The sequence below is a fragment of the Mytilus edulis genome, chromosome 2 (genome assembly GCF_963676685.1).
Source record: "Mytilus edulis chromosome 2, xbMytEdul2.2, whole genome shotgun sequence".
NCBI classification, from domain to species: domain Eukaryota; kingdom Metazoa; phylum Mollusca; class Bivalvia; order Mytilida; family Mytilidae; genus Mytilus; species Mytilus edulis.
In genome coordinates, this window is record NC_092345.1 from 59,202,840 (window position 1) to 59,225,250 (window position 22,411).

The following is a 22,411-nucleotide window of genomic DNA, read 5'->3' on the forward strand; positions in this document are numbered from 1 at the left end:
AAGAAGAACAAGTATCACAGGCACTTGTCTCAGAAAAGGTATATAGGATTTTTTTTTCTGAGACAAATGCCTGTGGCAAGTATGTCAGAAGGAAATCCGATTTGTATTGTTTTTAACAAATTTTCTGCTTAACATATCGTACGAAATAATTTATGAAATAATGACTATGTGCTATGCGCTTTACTCACTGTTGAAGGCCCGAAATATATTACTCAAACGGGTCATATACGAACTTAGTGTGTTGCATGTAGTAAAAATGCATTAACTTATTGGTTTCGTTTTGTCCAGTTATACATTTCTTAAAATGTCTTCATATATGAAAATAAATTTTGAACAGTGCACCATAAGAAACAAACTAAAGTGTTCCAGCTCCAAACCAGTCGATTGTTCAAACGCATGTACGTCGTCGCCTGTCACCACATTAAAGCACGCTTGCAAGAAAAAATAAACAGAATAGAGATACGGGTACAAAACACATTATAGATAATGTGTCCGACCACCTGAAAAATAAAATTGGTTCAAGAGACAAAGAACGCTACGAAATATTAGATTAATTTTTCGGTACTACCGGGCTTATCACAGCCCAATAACAAGATGAATTTAATGAAAACGCAACAAGCATCTGCCGGTTATCCAAACTTTAACACGTACTTTAAAAAAAATATATATAAATGTGAATAAAATATCTATAAAAATTTGTATTTCAGTCACTTATTAATATGAACATCAAATAAAAATCCGACATTAGATATATTTCTCTGGTGACAAATTTATTATTTACAAGAAATATACACTTGAGAAAATACTTCTTCATTCAGATTTTTTTGTTAATAAAATTTCAACAACAATTCATTTATTAGTATCCAACTTTACCAAAAGGATTCCCGTGTAATCAATTAATATGTAATTTGACACGTGTCAAACGGTTCATGGATTTTCGGCATATCAAAGAAAAACAGGCACGTGTCTAAATAATGTTGAATATCTCCTTAATTTATTATTATTTTTCTATAAAATTTGAAATTTATGCATTAAATATCAATTTCTACCGTAATATGAAAAGAAATTGCATGTAACAGCTCTCCATCTAGTTCTTCGTGGCATGTTATCAGTCCTTAGTGCACTAAGGAATCCTTAGCAGTGTTTAAACACACCCAGAATATCATTCGTAACTAAAACTTAAAAAAAAAAAATCATTATTGCTGATAATTTCAGAGATTAAAAGGACAAATCATTTTCCTTTTGTTTTATTTCTCTTCCTATAAATATTTTCGTGTGCATGGCTTTGATGGGCGCCAACTCTTAAATTAGAATATGGTGAGCTTGTTAAAATGTTTATTCATGTATTAAAAAGTTTTATCAAGAAAATGTAATAGAAATGTCGACAATAACAAACTGAGATATTCTATGCTGAAAATAGATATAAATATAATAAGTGGTATGAGTGCTAATATTACAGTTGATTTGGCAATGGAGAAAAATGTTCGTATCCATCAAAAATTTTAAAACTTTACACACTCTGTGTTCTCTTTGATTTTTTTTTTATAAAAACCTATCTCCATTTCCAAGTTGTGGTCCCTTACGCGGAATTTTGTTGAAATTTGAAGACTATTAAAAATTTAATAGGTCAAAGAATAGCCTTCAACATTTGAGGCTTTTTATAGACAAGGCTGCGTTTAGTTTAAACATATTTTATTTAAAAATTGAATAGGTCAAAGAACAGCCTTCAACACGGATCCTTGGAAATTAGAAAATTTGCAATTAGAGGCCGCAAGAATAGTAACAGGTCTACTAATATTTACAAAACCTGAAACTTTATATTCTGAGGTTGCCTGGGAATCTCTTTTTGAAAGAATAAGGATGTAGTCGTAATTGCGTGTCGATATCTTGTCAATCGTACTGTTGTTTTATTCGACTAACTAACTTTATACGGAAAATGTTTGCATTTTTTTTAAATTACCATGGTCTGTTGTTTTTAAACTGTTAATATTGGAATTAAGTAAAGAGTCAAAGTTGAAATCATGAATAAGTGTTCCGTGAAAATTGTTTTCGAAAATATAATTTGTTCATAATTCTTTAAAGTAATAAACTTTTTTCAAATAAATTCTGATCTTCCCTCATCTGATCACCAGCATGGCTTAAGGTATTACTTCCAAAGGTATTGTAAGGGGTGTGAGGTGACACTTCCAGGTATTCAAGCGATTTCCTGTCGGACTTGCAAGTTCATGCATCGTTTCACTTCTGCAGGTAATATTCAGTGTACACGGCCGATAACTTATAACTTTCCATTTTGAACTATCAGATGTATAATATACAACTCTGTCTTACTTGTCATAACTAAACTCATACGCTTGTTTATAAATAACATTTCTGGTGTAAAATAAAAATATAAATAATACCCAAAAAATAAGATTTGATGAAATTACAATCTATTTAAATATTTTTTCCAAGGTTGACTTTGGGAAAATGTAATATATACTCGATGTCAATAGTGAAGGACAGATTGGAACATACCAAAGATATTGATTTAAAAAAATGTACGCACTTGTCGATGATTCGTCTATACGACTGGGTAGAAAGTTACGGAACTATAGCGCAATTTAAAATATATACATGTATACATTAAACATAAGAAAAAAACATATATTTTGAATAAATTGGGGTAAAAGTTTTGTAAATAGACTAGTCCACGTATGCCAACAGTATGTAATCATCGAATGTCGATAGACTATTGTATACCAAAAGAAGGAGACGAAGAAGAAGAAGAGAACCAATTTGATTTAGATACAGGTCGATGTTTAACTTGCTTTGGTTCATCGAAGTTGTGGACATAGTAAAATCACAGATTTATATTGACGTTACGCACGGTATTGGTGCCACTTAGCGTTACACGACGTTCCTAATAAAACAACGATTTTGACGTTGTTCCAAAAAATGTACGCACTTGTCGACGATTCGTTTATACGACTGGGTAGAAAGTTACGGAACAAGACTGAAAAATACGGAACAAGACGGACCAAGACTGAAAGTTATGGAACAAGACGGAACAAGACTGAAATAGTTTCAAACGTTGACCATATATTTTACTCATGTGAAAATGCCGCTTAAAGTACAGAGAATTTCGATGTTCCTTCTTTATATGTTTTTATTTTTTTCAAGCGGGTGCAAATGCAAAATTCCATTTAATTAAAATAATTTTTAATATTTGAAAAGAATTGTCTGCAACAGTAACACAAAATAACAATTTGATGTCTTGTAAAATGATTTAAATATATAAAAAAGATGTGGTATGATTGCCAATGAGACCACATTTCACAAGAGACCAAATTGTCACAAAAATAAACAACTATAGGTCACTGTACGGCCTTCAACAATGAGCAAAGTCCATACCGCATAGTCTGTTTTACAAGGCCCCGAAATGACAATGTAAAACAATTCAGTCGAGAAAACTAACTGCCTCATTCATGTTACAAAATGAACGAAAAAGTCTGTTTTGTATATTTTTTTACTTTTTTTTTTTATCTTCGAAATGTTTCAAAACTTTCAAATGTGAGGCTCTTATTTTATCAACACTTTAATTCTTGGACTATTATACTAACGTTAATATAATAGTCCCAGAATTTTATTTTTTATTTTTCTTAAACAGTGACTTATATATTGTAGGCAAATAATTAAGAAAATTCAGGTTATCAAGGAATTTTCACATTTTGTACATAAATCAGGCCGTTAGTTTTCTCGTTTGAATTGTTTTTACATTTATCATTTCGGGTCTTTTATAAATGACTACAAGGTTAGGGTTTTGCTCATTGTTGGTTGCATATAGAAATAAGATTGTTATGTATGCCACTGGACGAACACTAATTGTGAATATTTTGATGGGAAACTATTGAGTATCAAAGTTCCAAATTAATTTCGGGATTTATTTTCTTTCTCGATATTCAATAACAGAAAAAAAAAAAATTGCTTGTCCGCTAAATAGGTATTTTCTTGTTAAACATCGTTAAAAAGATGTGTGTCTAAGGTGAACGCCACAAGAACCCTGTAATACTAGTACGAGAGTATAGCATGTAAACATTCCTTCTTAATGATATGGTTGTTTTGGAAATCTTTTCTTACAATTCATGTCGGCGCTAACATGTCCTTTAGTAGTTATTTTTTTTTCCAAAAGTCTAATTTCACGTTTCCGCATTTTCGTGCATTACTTTTCCGAAATAAGTAGCGGCGTTTTTACGTTTCCGCAAATTGGTATTACTTTTCCAGAAAAAGAAATTACTATTCCGGAAAAAAATTAATTAAGGTATACCTGTTGATTGAATAATAAAAAATAAATATTTATTAAGTTAAAGGTCATCATAACAAAGTCTACAGTAGTACATATACATTCACCGTTTACTAGTTTTGTATTTTGGTCAAGAAAGAAGTCCATCTTTTCCTTTTCATATTTCTGAACGGTTTTTTTTTTAAAGTTAGAGTTATCATCTTTATGCAAAATTGAATGATTTCGTATACTAGCAGTATTACGTTTTCTGTGTCTCTTAGATTTTTTAAGAATACATTTTCGCCTGCTTAAACATGATAAAGAAAGCACGTCAACTGTTGGACTCGTGAAAATATTTTTCAACTTTTTAAAGCTTCATCTGTGTGATCGAAATTGTCGAAAGATTCTTATGACAATTTTAATAAAAAGTGATGCAAGTACAAGGGACCAGACGATATGATATAATTGGCACTAGGGAATGAATTATAGAAGTAAACTATTTCAAAATAAATAATTCAATATTTTATATTAATAACATCTTTAAGAATTACAAAATTTAATGTTTTATCGACACATGCCACGTTCAATGTTGATTGCAATCTGTGTAATCGATTGAAATTCATGATCATTCAACCATGGACCGCTAATCACGCACGTGTGTACAAACAGTTTGACTATGAATATGTTTTTTTCGGCGACTGTTTTTTCGTCATGTGTTTGGTATTTCAATTGGTTTATAAAACAAATTATGGATATCAATAGGTCAATCGGGAAAAAAAATATTCCATTTATCATAAAAAGCTTCACAAGTTCCAAGAAATGGTTTGACACGAAATAAAGATATGTATCTGCTTTTAAGCTATTCTATAAAATATATATATTATAACGTTACTTAAAACTGCGAAAAAAAACTGAACCATTTGTCGATAAAAAACGGACGAACGAAATTGTAAAAAATATATATTATCTTTAAATTTTTTTAGTATATTTATTCTAGTTTATAAATCAAAGGTTGATCACCAGCAGTATGTGTGCCTTACTAGTTTATAATGTCGTGGACTGTGATGTATGCTGCCACCTTCGAGACGTATTTGCTAACGGTTCAGTAAAAAAGAGGGTCAGGATGGGGTCGATGAATAGTGAATAATGGGTTAAAAGTGCCGAATAGAGGAAAATAAATAATGACTACAGAAACATAGAGAAAAAGATAAGGAATAGAGAATGACGAAGTGCTTATATATGAGCCAGTCCATGCGAAAAGGTACAAAAACGAAAAATTTACGAAATTCTAAAAAGTGTGCATAATTATTGGTAGTAGACTCGTGATTTATAAAACACATTTACTTTCCCTCATATCATCAAGCTGTGAGCTACACGCACCTGCGAGTGTTGAGACCCCCCCTAGTTTTATCAAGATTTTTAGTGAATTATTTCATATATTTCAATCATTTTCAAAGTACAGTTTAAATGGCTTGATTTGCCAATTGGTAATGTTAAACCTGGTAGCAGTGGGGATAAGGCTCTCGCTTACGATGCAGATATCAATGCAATCAAACCGGGCAACGGTTCGAATCCCGTGCAACTAAGGTTGATTTATATAATATTAAATAACTTAACTTCGGGCAACGGTTCGAATCCCGTGCAACAACGGTTCGAATCCCGTGCAACTAAGGTTGATTTATATAATATTAAATAACTTAACTTAACGCAACTAAGGTTGATTTATATAATATTAAATAACTTAACTTAACTAAATAACTTAACTTAACGCAACTAAGGTTGATTTATATAATATTAAATAACTTAACTTAACTTAACTTAAATTTCAATTTCTAAAACACAAGAGGTCATAGTTTTTGCATTTTCCCTCATGTTTTAATGTTGTCTTTCTTTCTTTAAACCTGTAGAACTGACGGAAATTATTGACTTTTGTCTCTGTAGTATCATAAATTTTTATAGTTTCTGGTCGGTATAGCATTAGTCCGGGGAACAAATGATTTTACACTTGCTCAAATACCAAAAATTCAGATATTTCTACGTCTTTTTCGGTTTTAGTTGACAAATTCGGGATAGAATTGACAATCTTATGAATGTTTACATTAATGTATTTTTTTTTCGGATAAAATCGTTTTTCAAAAATACTATAACAAACTTTGATAAGGTGTCCTGTAAAGTTTACCAAAAGGACTTTTTGTACCTTTTCGCATGGACTGGCTCATATATAAAGAACACAGAAAAAGACAATTATAGAATTAAGGACCCCCGTACAGGTCCTGATACAATTGACACATCTTATTTTCACACCTAGCATTTCTTGGTATATACACATAGTGGTCAGCGTACATCTGCAATGTTCAATTATGTGTGAAATTTTAATCTGGTAATTGAGATTAAATATAAATGATGAATATAATGATTATTTCATTATAGTGTCGCACATTGGTCTTACAGTTAAAACAAAGATCGATAGCCAGCCTTCATAAAATTACGAGACACTAAATTTACAATAAAATTAATTAAAATATATACAATTATGAATTAGTTACAACAAGGATTTGTATAGTTACACACACACATCTTTATCAATGAAATCCAGGATTTGTTTAGTAAATCTTTGATGAAATTAAAATAATATCCACAATTGATATAAGCAGAGACATATATAAGTAACAAAATAAACGAATAAAATCTTTATTAAAATGCTAATATTCTGATGATGGATATTATAATAAAATTGTCAATTGAAATTATCTTTGCAAAAGAAAATAAAGGTATATAAACTTGGGATTTTATTTGAAACACATCACAGTAACCTTTATGTAAGAAACAAATATGCACAAAGAAAGACAAAATTAATACTGAAGATATATTGTTTGTAAATCATAATTTCATAAAAACTTTTTTCTTCTAATAAAAAAACTATTTATTGTACGAGCTAAAAACTTTTGTTTGTATTTACAGTTCATATGAGCAATACATCTTTTCTCTGTGTTCATTCTGTCAAAGTTAATATGTTCACGTGATGTTTTAAAAAGTTCATATCGGAAGTCTGTATATAAAAGACAGACCATTAAAACATGTATTTCGTTTTCCACACAGTTCGAACTACAAAATTTACAAAGTCTATCATTAAATGGTATCTGCGGTATGGAATATCGTTCCGTCTTAACGGCTAGCAAAGTTATGATTTCGCAGAAAAAAATATGAAGATATTAAATAAAATTATTTAAACCTTTCTCACAGACTTTTTCCCAACGTGTACACTTTGATTACATTTTTGTGACTTTCGTCCTACTTATAAAAACATGTGCGACTTGTCCCTCAGCATACATGTAAATCATGGGATTCGTAGAAATACTACAAAGGACCTCCTTAGTGCACTAAGAACAAAATTGTACACTAATGACCTGATGGAAAGATACTATCACAACGGATATGGCATCTAGAAAAAGACTTTGTAAAAAATCATAAAATCAAATTTTATAATTATGTCATTTTTAATTAGAAAGTTATCTAATTTTTTCTCGACACGTGCTTCAATCGGTTGATTGCCACCTTTAGTGTAATCAGTAGAAATTCATGTTCGCTCAACCCTGTCCCGTTTATAATCCGCTTGTATATACCGATTTTAACATGTATATGGTATTTCAAATTGTTCTCTTGGTTTTTTTCGTTTGTTTGTTTCTGCCGTGTTTATTCTGTCTGGTAAATTTTTTACTTCTAAGGTAATAGCGTCTTCTCAAATATTTTCAGTTTTTGGAAATGTTTATCCTTTTTTTTTTTATTTTAAAAATACAAATAATTGTAAACACTTCACGGAAAGGTGAGGTTTAATACTTGGTTGCTTAACGTCCAGTGGCCTATACTTCACTTTTTTTTCTGATGTCAGAAACCATGCCTCACCGCAAGGTTTTTAAAAGGATAGAACACAGGTAAATGCAAAAAGATTCTAATGACTATCTTTGCTGCCTAGGTCTCTATATAATGATTTATGTTTTATGGGATACTAAACTCCTGTTCTACAAAAACAAATATATTCAGTTTAAGTGAGGTTTTAGTCTGATCTAAGTTCTGATGTGATTTACTGAGAATGTTTCACTTATTTATAAGAGGCAGTACTAAACATGTTTATCTTTAACATGTGGTCAGGTTAAATACATATAGGGTTAAACACTTTCCTCGACATGTTTAGGAGAGGAACATATTTAGGGTACAAACTTGTTTACAAATGCATTACGAGTATAGATATGTGTAATTTGATGTTCAGGCCCCGGCTAAACACATTTTTAGACTGTAAATATGACTTATTTATTTCTTACAGCTACTTCAATTTCAACGTTTGTGGATAGGTGTTTCATTGACAGCCATACCACATCTCCTTTTGCTTATTTTTGTTGTATATATTTTATTTTCATTTTCCTTGTCTTTTAAAAAATATTCCATTATAAATTTTATTTGATGCCGAAAATAAGAATACGAAGAGTTATTTGTTAAATGCTATAACTAAGCGAAGTAAAACAACCATTAATAATTGTTTATAAGAGCATCATATATATTTATAAAAAAAAATCAAATACAAGCAGACATACCATTTGTGACACCAATTTCATTTATTTCCAAATCTTAAAATCTTATATTTCCACAGTTGTCCAGTTCTTTAGCGTCTCTTAATAATGACAGAACGGGCTTTAGAGTCATATGATTAAGTTAACTAAATTATTTAGTTCTCCCATGCACATTGTGAATTATATTTCTTACATCACTGCTTATTACATTATACAATAAAATGGTATTCATCTTCAATTGTTGAATAAAGATGAATTGTTATAAAAAAAAGCATTGACATCAGTTTTAAAGTTATCGTTCATAGAAGACAGTTATGATTTATATTCTCTTTTAAAAACGTAATATAGTATTTACCCCTTGGAGTTTTTCTATATTACTTCTGTAATCGAATTTGAAGAACCCCACGGACGCCACATACTCTCATATGTCTCTCAAGGTATAATGATAGTCTGTAAACTCTAGTGTTGTAAATAAGGAAATGAAATCGCAAAAGCTTTGTTTCTCACTTTGTATCTCAAAATTGGCTTCTTTAAATAAACAAAGAAGCTTACATAGCAATTTCCTTAGAAACAAAATAAAACAAAGGCAAAGTAAACACAAAAATTTTGAATTGTGGTTCCATTTTGCAGGCTCTCCCTGATTCGTTTATTCCTTCTATAGTTCCTGAGTGGAATAAACCTGATACAAAACATTGCAGTGTCAACTCTATATCTAAATTTGAGAAAGAATTGAAAACAAAAACCAATATCTTTTGGTAGGAAATTAAATATTAATTTTTAACGCAATTGCGATGCTCCGCTTTATTCTAAAACTATGAAATTTTTCCAGCTTATATTACAAATGACCTGTTTTGCAAATGTGTGTCAGATATTGTGAATCGGTACGTCTAAATAACAACACAGGATTTCCTGTACGAATAGGGACATAAAAAGTATACCCAAGGCAAGTTATAGATATAGGAAGATGTGGTGTGAGTGTGAGATATAGGAAGATGTGGTATAGATATGCATTCGGCACTTTATTTATTTCAAAAAATATTCGTGTATTGAAAAATTTGTGTAAATTAATTAGAAATATCAATATAGACGTATGTTCTCCAGGTTGATCCCCAATCTCTCATTCTTGTTGCTCGTTTTGTGCAAACTTGTCATGCGCAAAATCTGTATGTTATTAAATGTAAAAATATCGTTCCTTGTACCATTAAACTTGGTTTTATAAAAAGTAAAGAATCTTGATAGAAAATTTAATTTTTGATCTTATACTTTTTGTTTTGATAAAATCAATTCAATATTTGAGAAGCTATTTACAAAAAACGTTAAATACACTTTTCGTTTTGTTTCAACTTTATAATGAAACTCGTCCTCAATTTCACCTAATTTTACATAAAGTATATATAATAAATAAAATGTTCTCTTTAACTATTTTGCCATCTACCAATTTCAATAGACATTTTTTTAATTGTGTTCAAAGTTCTAAATCTACAAAAGAATAACTATTTTTGTAACATTGAATACCAAAGAAAGCTTCGCAAGTTAAACTGTTTTTTGGCATAATTGTTTTTATTCCCCCTTTTCTGAAACTCCTGATAGAATAGAACATCACAAAACAGATTACACATGCACATTTGTTTAAAAAAATATTTTTCGCCATTAAAACTCATTCTTGTCCCGTATGACATTTCCTGAACGAGTGAAAATCTGAAATAATTATTTTATTAAGCTTATATCTTTATTGCGGTAGCCTATTATTGAAAAAGGGTATAATTTTAAATTTCATGAAGTAAGATTCATACCACCAGAGACATTCAATATACAAGTAAACAAAAGAAACGACACAAGGCAATACATTAATCATATAAAATAAAATTAGATACAAAAGCTTTGCTCATTGTGGGAAGCCGTAAGGTGAACTACATGTATAGTTGTTAATTTCGGGTATGTCATTCGTCTCTTTGGCTATCATACCACATCTTCTTTTTTTATATAAATTTGCGTTCATCAGCTTCATGTGGACCTTGGTGGAAAGCAATAGTTTGAAGTTGTCTCATTCACAATAGAACCACATCTGCTTTTTATTCTGTCCAAAACCGGGAATGATAGCTGCAATAGGCAACGATTAAAAAACAACAGCATAAAGCATCGTAGTGGCCATCTTAGTCTGTTAACTAATTTTCACGTTGGTAGGAATAGGGGGGGGGGGGGTTTACTTTTTCAGCAAGGTTAAGTCGAAAGTCGAGCTGATGAAGTCAAGAGTGGACAATATTTCTGTGCTCAAGTCTACCCTTTGGGTTCGAAAAAAGGGATTAAGAGTAAATATTGATGAGACAACAACCCAACAACACAGACAATCAAGATATTGAAAGTTTTTTTTACAGTCTTTTGTTTTTTTTTTTTATTATAGAGAGATCCCTATACACCTTATCAAGCCAAACAAAAACGTTCCATGTATAAATAAAGTAAGGAGCTAATTTCATATTACCTGCCATTAAAAATATCACAAAAGGCACATACATATTTTGTGAAAAGTTTAACCATACCATTTTTATAATATCAATTCGTGGAAATCAAACCAAGTACATGAAATAAAAATCAGTACAAGGAAAATACTTCTCTATTTATTAACGATTTAGTAGATATATAATGAACGTTGAATATGCCTTATATCAAGACCTGTCCAGAGACAAATTCTAGTTCCAAATGTTATACTGAATATGAACCCTGTTCTAGACTGATAGTGTCGAGAAAGATTTTTAACGTGCTAGTTCACAAGGTAACACTCCGCATTTGGACATCATTTAGCCACTCGAGCATACCAGTCTTTTTTTACAGATATATCATGTAATGGAGGAGAGGTGTAATTAAATTATTAATTCCACTTGCTTAGCGGAGGAACAGCAATTTTAAATGTTGACGTATTTGGATTGACCAGGCCGGGATTTGAACCCACGATTTCCCGCACTAAGTGCAAAAACATAACCAAGAGAAATCTGAAATATAGTATCATACCAAAAAAACTAAAGTGCTATAAATAATCCAATCTAAAAGAACTCTCCCTTTTATTTAAGCCATCAAAATGCATTTAACCAGTTGATATTATTAAAAACTGTACTTGAAAAACGATGGTCGATTTAAGCATAGATTTCATGCACGGAAGACTTCTGCACATTTGGTACTCTTGCACAATTAATTGAGGCAGCTCTGTTTTTTATTCAATATATCCTCATTTTGCATTACCATTCCAAGTTCCATGTCCATTCTCTCAGTCGACCTTTTATATTTGCTATGAAAAGCCTACCTATTGTGTTCTCGTTATGAACATACATGTAATATTTGCCACAGGACGTAAAACAAACAACATTTATTAAACAGACTCATTAATAATTAATATCATGAAAACCATATACGAAGGCAAGATTTGCACAATCCTATAAAGTAATATTTCCATGTATCCGTTTCGATAATTATTGAAACTATAACGACCCTTTTCAGGGTTGCGTTCAATATCGTAGCAGCTACGTAGTGCGACGTTTATGACTATTGAACGAGAAGCTAGCTTAGCTGCTATTAATATCTATGTAGCAGCTAGGCTAGCCACCCGTTCAAAAGTCATAAATCTACATAGCCCTATATAGCCGATAAGATATTGAACACAACCCAAGGTCGTGTTCAATATCGTAGCGGTTACGTAGATGGGTCGAGTTCAATATCGTAGCAGCTACGAAGTGCTACGTAGATTTTGACTATTGAATGTGTAGCTATAGACTAGTTGTTACATAAATATTGATAGCAGCTACGTAGCCGCTACGTAGCTGCTACGATATTGAACCCAACCCTGGGACGCGTTCAATATCGTAGCAGCTACGTAGTGCTACGTAGATATTGACTATTTAACGTGTAGCTATAGACTAATTATTACTTAGATTTTGATAGCAGCTACATAGTCGCTACGTAGCTGCTACGATATTGAACTGATCCCTGGTATCAATATCTATGTAGCAGCTAGGCTAAATACAAAGGTTGAGTTCAATATCGTAGTAGCTACGTAGTGATCAATATCTATGTAGCAACAATTGTTAACGTTTGTAAGATACCAACAAAACTGACGAATCCATCTTAGATGACAAAACGTATCAAAATTTAATCCTATGGGAGAAAAAGTAATCCTATAGGACAAAGTTAATCCTAAGGGAAAACAAAATATCTTACAGGACAAAATTTATCCTAAGGGAGAGAAAAAAATCCGGTAGGAGAAAAAAATATCCCATGGGAGAAAAAACATCCCACAGGACAAAATAAATCCCTTAGGAGAAAAAAAATATCCTAAGGGACATTAGTTTCTGTCAAAAAGTCTTTCATGATAATCCTATAGGATAAAAAAAATCCTATCGGATTTAACACTTTTTTTGAAAATCCTACAGGATTTTAAATCCCTTAGGATATTAATTTAATCCCATAGGAGATAAATTTTCCTATAGGATAAATAAATCCGATAGGATTTATATATCCCATAGGATATTTAAAATATCCTACGGGATTATGACTTTATCCTATAGGATTTCTCAAAATCCTGTAGGATTTTTAAAAATCCTATGGGAGAAAAAAATATCCTACAGGATTTTGTCACTGTTTTCGCTCCAGTTGCCGAACCGGGCGAGCCATATCAAATTTATTTTTGTATTGTGTTATTTATCCCCAGAGGTACATTATTGCCAAATTTGATGATTCTACGACAAAAAAAAGTGTGGTTCCAATTTGCACTTATGAGAGAGTAATAGAGTTTGGAAGTTGGCTTTTGGCTAGCTGTTGCCTTATGCCCAGTTGAACCACAACTGAAACAATGCAATACGCACGCTCTTTTATACCTAAATTTCGACTAGAAAATGACGTTTCGACTCACATACGATACAGTTACAGGGAAGGTAATGACGTTGTTAACGTAAAATGTTATTTTCGCGACGTCAAACTGTGACATATCGGGAAAAGATGCATTTTTCGACTGATTTTTATCATTCAAACTGATTTAATTTAAAAACGAGTGCATTGACCCCTATTTTTTAAAACAGCAATTTGTTTTATTTTGCATTGAGATTATGTGACCCAAATTTTATAAAACTGTAAATAGTGCAATTTTTTTAATTTTTATAAACATGCAGCAAAAAATGACGTTTTTTCCTCTATTCATGAACATTTGATAAATATAGAGTTATTTCGGAATAAAAATTGCATAATTTTTAATGATACTTAAAATACAGAAATTACCGATTATTTAACAAAAACCGTTTTGTGTTTATCTTTTAAAACAAAAAAGTTATGTCTTTCTTTCGAAAAAGAAAATATGGACACAAATCCGAATTTTGAGCAAATATACAAAATTTCGAACTCATTTTACTCAAAAAGTAGCACATGAAGGTATATTTTTTATTACATATTTGATTTAATGAGGTAAAAAATACCCTATATGCAAATTTTCATCAACTTGTAAATACAGGTTCAAAACTGTATCGTATGCCCTTAACGACAATCGATACTTGCTTTTCGGCAATTGTACTGGAATAACAAAGTTGACCTTTCAATGTTAACAATCGTACAAAATTGATTGACCAGGTATCCCTACGAAGCAATGATAAATGTGCATGATATGGAAATAATGTTACATGTAAAATCATCTTAACAATGAAGTTTCAAATCACGGAAATAATCAGAAAGATACAAAACAGGTAGGTGCATGCTTTAACTTTTACGATGCATTTGACGTCCAGAATTACTTGAAGGTTATCTGTTTTTAAACAGTTTTTATGCATATGGTTATATATATATATATATGAATATTATTAAAAAGAAAACTTGGTGACTAAAACTGAACATGACCTGTTAAAGAACGGTAGAGTTAAGAAAAGGGGGGAACAGCGCAAACGCTAAAACGTTACAATACAAGTATTGAGATGCTCTCAATGACTAGTTTTGCAATCTCTATGTTAGTATCTAACTTCCCGTACCTTTCTGTCCGTACAGTGTGAACAATTTAACGAGAAATTAAACAATTTCGAGGCAAGGTTCACTCAATTCGTCATTTTGACGTGTATTTTTACTTATTTCTCCGTTAATAGAACGGTTGTAGAAAATATTGCATCTCACAATAGAAAATAGTTGTATATGTATATTTATTGTATAGCAATATAATATTTCCCACAGAACGTAACCAAAAGTTAGCGTGCAATAAATTCTAATATTGCACTAGTGCAATTCAAAATTCATGACGTCATCAACGTTTAAATCTTAGTTTAAACCAATTTTTTACTTTCAAATATTATATTGCTATACAATAAAAGGGTTATTGCATGAATATTGGGGAATATTGTCCCTCGTAGAACATATATTGCACTCGCAAGCTCGTGCAATATAAAATTCTACTCGGGACAATATTCCCCAATATTCATGCAATAACCCTATAATATTCTTCGATATCATAAAAAAATAAGAAAATAAGGAGAAACCTATCTTTCTTCTGTCGGTTGATGTTCCGTCATTGTGCCGGATGTTAGATACCATCGAGTTCGAACAATTTTTGCCGGTGTGGTTTAGACACAGTGTAATTCTTCCACTGTTTTAATATTGTTATGATATTGTAATTATTATGTTTATTTATGTTGGCCTAATTTGTGTTGTATGGCCTGATAGTTGTTTACCAAATAATCTTATAACTGTGCAGTTTAGGAATCACTGGAACAATCACAGAATGATTGGAACTTTCTAGAATGATCCTTATAAAAGATGCGTAATTTAAACTTCTACGTTATTCCAGAAACTTCCGTTGTAACTTTCCAGGATTTTCCACAATGTTCCATTATAGAGTGTTCTAGAATTTTCCATTGACAACACTATATATACAGACACTAAAGTTAAACTCTCATAATTAAACTTGGACTTAGACATTGATAGACATTAGTATTCACGGCATTTGGATTGACACTTTTATTCTACAAACAACATCATACTGGATTGTGACATTAGTAGTGAACGTAATATTCAAATTGGATTCCGAAAGATTTCCGGATACAGATAAAGATAACAGATTGGACTCATATTTTGACAGTTAAGTTAACAGTAATATTTGTGTAATACCTTTTGTAAACTTTTGTATATTAAATATTGTTAAATTTTACTATTGATTTGTGTCTTTTGTTGGCTACAATTTAAAGGCGATTTCTGGCCGTAACAGAAATTGGGGGCTCGTCCGGGAGACTGAAAATATATTATTCAAAATTTTTTCAATATTTTTATTATAACTAGCCAACAAAATTCTACAAAATGGCATTTGATGCCGGTAAATTTTTGAAAACGCCAGACCTGGAGAGTTTTGATAATTTAAAGAAAGAGGAATTAGTGTTGCTTGCTAAACATCTGCAGTTAAATTTTAAAGTATCTATGAGAAAACAAATTATAAAAAATTTGGTTATAGACAAATTAGTTGACGCAGAAATTTTAGGTGAAGAGGCTCTTGAACTTAAGGTCGAAAATGTAGATGCCTTTAAATTAAAACAGCTTGAATTAGAACATGAATTTAAATTAAAACAAGCAGAACTGGAAATGAAGGAAAGGTTGGAAATAGAGAGAAAAGAAAAAGAAGATGAATTTAAATTAAAAGAACTGGAAATGAAGGAGAGGGAGAAAATAAAAGAAGATGAATTAAAATTAAAAGAACTTGAAATGAGAGAAAGGCTAGAGATGGAAAAACTGAAAATTGAAATGGTCAAAGAAGAAAGCAACACTAAAGTCCAGTCGAAATCAGATTATTTTGATGCAGCAAAAAATATACGTTTGGTTCCAAAATTTTGTGAAAAAACAGTCGATAAATATTTTCCACAGTTTGAGAAAATTGCTAATAATTTGAAATGGCCAAAGCCATATTGGACTACAATGCTACAAAGTGTTTTTGAAGGAAAGGCCGCTGAAATATACTCTGCACTTCCATCAGAAAAAAGTTCCGATTATGACACCGTGAAACAGGAAATTTTGAAAGCCTATGAGCTAGTACCAGAAGCATATAGACAGAAATTTAGATCTTATAAAAAGTTTGATTCGCAAACCTATGTGGAATTTGCTCGGGAAAAAGAAGATCTATTTGATAAATGGCTTACTTCAAAGAAAACAAAAAACAATTTTGATCAACTAAGACAATTGATGTTATTAGAAGAGTTTAAACAATGTGTTCATTCAGAATTAAAAACACATTTAGACGACAAAACTGTTGAGTCAATACATGATGCGGCTGTAATTTCAGATAATTATACTGTTTCACATAAAAGAAGTTTCAAGAGTCAAAATGTTAATACTTCCAGTGGAAATTACAAAAATCAAAGCACTGAGCGTACTGATAGTAAGCCTGTTCCACAGAATAAGAGTCAGTCCAGTTATAATATGTCTAGTCCAAAATTTGATACTTTTGAGAAGAAGTCACTGACTTGTGCTTATTGTAAGAAGATTGGTCACCTGATGGCTGATTGTTTTAGACTCCAGAAGAAGAATGAACGAGATAATAAGCCGAAGACCAGTGCTTGTACGACACCTTATATTACCAGTACATTGGAATGTCCTGCGAGTCAGGCTTTTAAGTCCAGTTTTTGTGATTACATGGAGGAATACAAACCCTTTATGTCTGATGGGTTTGTTTCTTTTGTTGATGATACCACTCTTCAGCCTATTAAGATTTTACGGGACACTGGAGCTTCTCAGTCTTTATTGTTAGAAGGTGTGTTGCCTTTGTCCGAGAAGACTTCTGTTGGTGCCTCCGTTTTGTTACAAGGTGTAGAGTTAGGTTGTATAGATGTTCCTCTCCATCGTATTTATCTGAAGTCAGATTTGATAACTGGACCAGTTGTTGTAGGTGTTCGTCCTAATCTCCCTGTTGAGGGTGTTACCTTATTGCTAGGAAATGATCTAGCTAGGAACAAAGTGGTTGCTGAACCAATTGTTACCAGTGAACCGGTGGTGGATGTTAAATCACCTGAAGATGATGCTGAATTGTATCCAGCTTGTGTTGTTACTAGGGCGATGGCTAGAAAACAACAAAATGAGAATTTGCAAGAAGACAAGTTTGATTACATGGACCTTTCTGACACTTTTATAGCTGATATTGAAGATCCTGGTAACTCAGAAAAGGCTATTATAAAACCACCTAGTGTTAACAAAAATGTTATTATGCCATGGCCAGATGTAAACAGCCATTCATTAGACCGAAATAATTTACTCGAAGAACAACATAAAGACCCTGAGGTTCTTCAGCTCAGCCAGAGGGCTCAACCACAGGAGGAAGCAGACAAAGTGGCCGAATGCTTTTACCATCAGGACGGCATTTTAATGAGGAAGTGGAGGCCTCCTGATGCTACCCCAGAGGAGGAATGGAGAGTGGTGTACCAAGTGGTGGTGCCTAAAGTTTATAGGCAAGAAATTATTGGTCTTGCCCATGACACCCCCTTGGCTGGACACTTAGGTATAAGGAAGACTTGCCTAAAAATATTGCAACATTTCTACTGGCCCAGACTTAGAAACGATGTTGCAGAATACTGCAAATCATGCCATATATGCCAGGTTGTTGGTAAGCCTAACCAGAAAATACCACCAGCACCTCTTCTGCCTATTCCAGCCTTTGACGAACCTTTCAGCAGAGTTCTAATTGACTGCGTTGGACCTTTACCAAAGACCAAGACTGGAAATGCGTATTTATTGACGATCATGTGTACATCTACCCGCTTTCCTGAAGCTATTCCGCTCAGAAATATCAAGACACCTACTATCGTCAAAGCTTTGATCAAATTTTTCACATTAGTAGGACTTCCTAAGTCTATACAGTCCGACCAGGGATCAAATTTCATGTCGGGTTTATTTCAGCAAGTCGTATACCAGTTAGGGATTGCTCAGTACAGATCAAGTGCTTATCATCCAGAATCTCAAGGTGCCTTAGAACGTTTTCATCAAACATTGAAGAACATGATTAGAACTTTTTGTCTTCAATTTGACAGAGACTGGGATGATGGAGTTCACTTTCTACTTTTTGCGGTTCGAGAGGCTGTTCAAGAATCCCTTGGATTTAGTCCCTTTGAGTTGGTATTTGGTCATACTGTAAGGGGACCATTAAAATTGATTAAGGAAAAGTGGCTTACTGAACATACTGACTTGAATCTTTTAGACTATGTATCTAGATTTAAAGAAAAATTGTTTACTGCTTGTCAAATTGCTCAGAAAAACTTAAAAAATGTACAGAACAAAATGAAAATATGGTATGATAAAGATGCCAGGGACAGAATTTTTGAACCTGGTGATAAGGTACTTGTATTTCTGCCAGTCCCTGGACATCCTTTACAGGCTAAATATTGTGGTCCTTATACAATAGAGAGTAAAATTAATGATTTGAATTATATTGTAAAAACTCCAGGTCGGCGCAAACAAAATAGAGTGTGTCATATTAATATGTTAAAACCATATTTTGAGCGTACTAATGTACTATGTGATAGTAAACCAGTTGCCACTTTAGGCATGGTTAAATTTGAGAACAATCATGACAAACCAGATGTAATTGAACCAACTTTTAGTTGTAAAACTATGGAAGAGACAGTTAGATTGAAAAATTCAGAAATTTTGTCAAATTTAGATTCAAAACTTGCACATCTGTCTTTTGATCGTAGAGAAGAAATAAAAACTTTGGTATTTTCTTTTAAAAATCTTTTTCCAGATGTGCCAAACAAAACCACTGCTGTTTGTCATGATGTTGATGTAGGAGATGCTTCTCCAATTAAGCAACATCCTTACCGGCTCAATCCACTCAAACTTGAAGCTATGAGAAAAGAAATTAAATATATGCTTGACAATGATATTATTGAGCCGAGTAACAGTGAATGGAGCTCTCCTTGTCTCCTTGTGCCAAAACCAGATAAAACTTTTCGTTTCGTGACTGATTTCAGAAAAGTAAATTCAGTCTCAAAATCTGATTCCTATCCGATTCCAAGGATAGACGATTGTATTGACAACATTGGTCAAGCAAAATTTGTGAGCAAATTTGATTTGTTGAAAGGTTATTGGCAAGTTCCATTGACACAGAGAGCTCGTGAAATATCAGCTTTTGTTACACCAGATGGCTTATTTCAATATACTGTAATGCCGTTTGGCATGAAAAGTGCTCCAGCTACATTTCAAAGAATGATAAATAATGTTATAAAAGATTTAGACTGTTGTTATGCTTATATTGATGATCTTATTGTATGTAGTGATAGCTGGGAACAGCATTTAACACATTTGTATGATACTTTTGATAGATTGTCATATTCAAATTTGACTGTTAATCTTGGTAAAAGTGAATTTTGTCAGGCCACTGTTGATTATTTAGGGCATACAGTTGGCCAAGGTCAAGTAAAACCTATTATGGCTAAAGTGGAAGCTATTTCCAAATTTCCTCCTCCTACAAATAGAAAACAACTTATGAGATATTTAGGCATGATTGGATTTTACAGAAAATTTTGTTCAAATTTTGCTACTGTGGTTCAACCATTGACTCATCTTTTACGAAAAGATTCTAAATTTATCTGGAGTGAAAATTGTCAAAACGCTTTTGAAAATAGCAAATCCCTTTTAATTAATAGTCCAGTTCTGATTACTCCAGACTTTGAAAACCAATTTAAACTTGCCGTTGATGCAAGCGATGTAGGAATTGGAGCTGTTTTATATCAAGAGACAGATGATAATGTTGAAAAACCTATATCATATTTTTCTAAGAAATTAGATAAACATCAGAAAAATTATTCAACTATTGAAAAAGAGTGTTTTGCAATGTTGTCAGCACTTCAACATTTTGATGTATATTTGAATCCCACTGTTTATCCTATTCTTGTTTATACTGATCATAATCCTCTCACCTTCATGCATAAAATGAGAAACAAGAATCAGAGGTTGACTAGGTGGAGTTTATTGTTACAGGAATATGATGTAATTGTAAAACATATTAAGGGTAAAGATAATGTAATAGCTGATGCTTTATCTAGAGCTTATTAAATCACTTTGTATATATTATGTATTTTTGTTCATATTATTCATGATAAGTTTTTGTTACACAAAAACTTCTTTTAAGGGGGGAGGTGTTATGATATTGTAATTATTATGTTTATTTATGTTGGCCTAATTTGTGTTGTATGGCCTGATAGTTGTTTACCAAATAATCTTATAACTGTGCAGTTTAGGAATCACTGGAACAATCACAGAATGATTGGAACTTTCTAGAATGATCCTTATAAAAGATGCGTAATTTAAACTTCTACGTTATTCCAGAAACTTCCGTTGTAACTTTCCAGGATTTTCCACAATGTTCCATTATAGAGTGTTCTAGAATTTTCCATTGACAACACTATATATACAGACACTAAAGTTAAACTCTCATAATTAAACTTGGACTTAGACATTGATAGACATTAGTATTCACGGCATTTGGATTGACACTTTTATTCTACAAACAACATCATACTGGATTGTGACATTAGTAGTGAACGTAATATTCAAATTGGATTCCGAAAGATTTCCGGATACAGATAAAGATAACAGATTGGACTCATATTTTGACAGTTAAGTTAACAGTAATATTTGTGTAATACCTTTTGTAAACTTTTGTATATTAAATATTGTTAAATTTTACTATTGATTTGTGTCTTTTGTTGGCTACAATTTAAAGGCGATTTCTGGCCGTAACAATATTTATACATTTCAAGAGTTAATGAGAATGATTGGGTTTATAAGAACATAGCTGCAAAGGTTCGTAAAACATTTCTGTCACTTTTTCTCTGAAACTGCATGTCATAAAATGTGCTAGTCCGAGATTACTCTGACGTCCAACGGCTGTCGCTAGACAAGCTGGGGCCGTGGGAAAACAGCCGTTGGACGTCAGAGTAATCTCGGACTACATATATGACACCAATGTAGGACATCACACTTTATCTGTCTATCTGTTCCTTCAATGGTCTACTTCCTGGTCACCAAAATTTTTTTTTTTATTTTGATAATGTCATGCACATTTTATTAAATCATTAGATCTTTCGTAGTAACAACATGACATATTTTTGTGGACATATGACACCATGCAGTTGAGTAAGTTGTAGATTTACTGCACAATAATGAAAACATTTATGAGAAAGAGGATAAATAGTGAGTAATAGGTTCAATACATTCCTTTTCTTTAAACAAACTGTTAATCCGGTGGCTTATTTTAATCTAGATACCAGGGAAAACTTAGAAAAGCAATGCATTCAATTAACATAGAAGTTTTTATAATTATAATGTTATCTTTCATTCAATTTGGTTAATTTCGAGAACAGACTAGTAATTATTTTGGGAAGACAATACTAGTATGATTATCTTATTATAAACTTGTTTTAATAATCCTCATCTAAGGAACAGTAGACACTGCTATGTCACCAGTTTTATTTATTGTATGAGGAACACTTTTTATTATTTATAGGATGTTCATCTCCAATTAATCTAAAACAATATCTGAAATGCTTTTATCTAGCAATTGTAACTATAGTATATGGTTTTATGAACAAGGTGGAGA

General features: G+C 32.0%; 1 protein-coding gene across 2 annotated transcripts in view; it reads left to right on the plus strand.

Annotated features, from left to right (window-relative positions):
- The window catches only part of LOC139512539 (perlucin-like protein), a 30,956-nt gene that overhangs the window by 4,867 nt on the left and 3,678 nt on the right, over positions 1-22,411 (plus strand). Inside the window, exon 1 of one of the 2 annotated variants that reach the window (XM_071300222.1) lies at positions 21,904-21,948. The exons of the other annotated variant lie outside the window; for it this stretch is intronic. Coding sequence (XP_071156323.1) covers positions 21,939-21,948 — 10 coding nt within the window. The 5' untranslated portion in view covers positions 21,904-21,938. Of the gene's footprint in view, positions 1-21,903; positions 21,949-22,411 lie in introns of those variants that run through there. 2 annotated transcript variants of the gene reach the window in all.